Genomic DNA, 2500 nt, shown 5'->3' with positions numbered 1-2500 from the left:
TATATATATATATATATATATATATATATATATATATATATATATATATATATATATATATATATAATAATAATAATATTAGGGACAAAATCCAAAATTACAGGTAAAAACTCAATTAAAATCAATTTATAAAAAATTAATATTAAATTGAGCTTTATAGATAAAATATATATAAAATATATAGTTTTAGGGAAAATAACCAAGTTTCAAGAACTCATCGATGAAAATCCACTATCACATATAGAAAAATTAATAATTAAAAGCACAATAAATGAGTATAATATAAAGTAAAGTAAATATCATAAGATAAATATAATAAAAAGATTACACGTGTTTCATAACTAATTTTCAAATAGAAAAGAAATTTAGATCGATTAAAATCAATTGAAATTATCGAAAATAAATTCTATTCAAAAATATAGCTACTCGTCAGATCGTAATTTATTGTGCTTTTAATTATTAATTTTTCTATATGTGATAGTGGATTTTCATCGATGAGTTCTTGAAACTTGGTTATTTTCCCTAAAACTATATATATATATATATATATATATATATATATATAGTAGAAGACACTTGAACCCAAAGTTCCACAGAGAGAAAGAGAATCTAAAAACCATTCTGGTTAGAAAGCAAACTCCTTCCCACCCAGCCACACCTGCATCTATTCTTGCAGTTTTTAATCCAAACTTAAAACCAAAATGAAGGAGATTCAATAAATGGGTTTTCTTTTAATGTAAGTAAAAACATTTAAAGTCAACTTACCTGTGGATACGTTTTCAAAGACCTGGTGTGTGATAAACTTCTCCGTTTCCTAGCATGAGGTACGGCACGGTGCTTGAAGTGAAATTCAGTGTTAGAACTCAGAATCTGAAAAATCAAGAGAGAGAGAAATTTTATGAGAATGAATAATAGTAAATAAAGTTAAGGTTCAGAATTAAGCTTGTTTGGACAAAAGAACTGATCCAAGACCAGGTATTAAAGCAAACATTTATATCACAGAACAATCATGACAGTCATATCATTTAAGGCACGTTGGCATATCATCATCATCATCATCATCATCATTTAACGTCCACCTTCCATGCTAGCATGGGTTGGACGATGAGGACTGGTGAACCAGATGGCTACACCAGGCTCTAATCTGATTTGACAGAGTTTCTACAGCTGGATGCCCTTTGTATATGTGTTACATATACATAAACCACATGACACTGTATAAGAAGGCACGTGGCTGAGTGGGCAGGGCATTTGGCTCACAATTGTAAGGTCGTGAGTTCAATTCACATCAACACATTGTGTCCTTGAGCAAGACCTTTATTTTATGTTGCTCCACTCCACTCAGTTGGCAAATATGAGTAGTACCTGTATTTCAAAGAGCCAGCCTTGTCATACTCAGTGTCATGCTGAATCTCCCTGAGAACTGCATCAAAGGTACATGTGTCTGTGGAGTGTTCAGCCATTTGCACGTTAATTTCACGACCAGCCTGTTCCGTTGATCGGATCAGTTTCGACCCTCATTGCCGTAACTGATGGAGTGCTCCTGTATATATATATATATATATATATATATATATATATACATACATATAGGGATGTACTTGCATAGCAAGTGACCTGATCTGAGATCGTGTGCTGGAACAAAAACAATTGCAGCGTGGAAGGTGTTTATAAGCCATTTAAGAAACACAAAAACCTTTTGATTCACTTCAACATTTAAATTTAGTTTGCCAAAATATTTTTGTCACTTTGAGACCGCGACCTGTTCACTTACAGAATTCCGTGCAGCATTGAATTTTGTCAGTGAATAGGTCGCGGTCTCAAAGCGACAAAAATATTTTGGCAAATTAAATTTAAATGCTGAAGTGAATCTAATCGTTTTTGTGCGTTTCTTAAATGGCTTATAAACACCTTCCACACTGCAATTGTGTATATATATATATATATATATATATATATATATATATATATATACACGCATATATATATAACCCAAGGCAAACTGAGTAAGGAAGTTCTTTTATTTCACTGATTTACAATTGCTTCGCCTAAAAATTGATCCCATGATCCATTCACTCAAATGAATTAATAATAATAATAAGAAGAAGAAGAATAGTAGCAACAACAACTACAAGAAGAAGAAGAAAAAGAAGGAGGAGGGGAGGAGGAGGAGGAAGAGAAAAAGAAGAAGAATGATAACAGTTTCAAATTTTGTCACAAGGCCAGCAATTTCGGGGGATGAGTAAGTCACTTAGCAGTCCAGCAAAGAGAGACCGATAGAATGAGAACCAGGCTCAACTAGTACCTATTTCATCTAGCTCAAAAAAAAAAAAAAGAAAGAAAATTGATTGCAGCAGAATTTGAACTCACAATCCAAGGACAGACAAAATGCAGTAAAGCATTTTGCTCTGCATGCTAAGGATTCTGCCATCTTGCCACCTTAATAGTGGTAAGAAGCTTGCTTCTCAACCACATGGTTCCGAGTTCAGTCCCACTGCAT

At 32.8% G+C, this 2500-nt stretch overlaps 1 protein-coding gene across 2 annotated transcripts in view; it reads right to left on the bottom strand.

Moving 5' to 3' along the window:
• LOC106876825 (neuroendocrine convertase 2) overlaps window positions 1-2500 on the bottom strand; it is a 172389-nt gene that overhangs the window by 104034 nt on the left and 65855 nt on the right. For both annotated transcript variants that reach the window (XM_089365493.1, XM_089365492.1), the window contains exon 2: window positions 766-870. In XM_089365493.1, coding sequence (XP_089221619.1) covers window positions 766-870 — 105 coding nt within the window. The remainder of the gene's footprint in view (window positions 1-765; window positions 871-2500) is intronic.

The sequence above is a fragment of the Octopus bimaculoides genome, chromosome Z (assembly GCF_046866305.1).
Source record: "Octopus bimaculoides isolate indiv1 chromosome Z, ASM4686630v1, whole genome shotgun sequence".
In the NCBI taxonomy this organism is placed as follows: Eukaryota; Metazoa; Mollusca; class Cephalopoda; order Octopoda; family Octopodidae; genus Octopus; species Octopus bimaculoides.
This window is presented reverse-complemented; position numbering and strand designations above follow the sequence as displayed.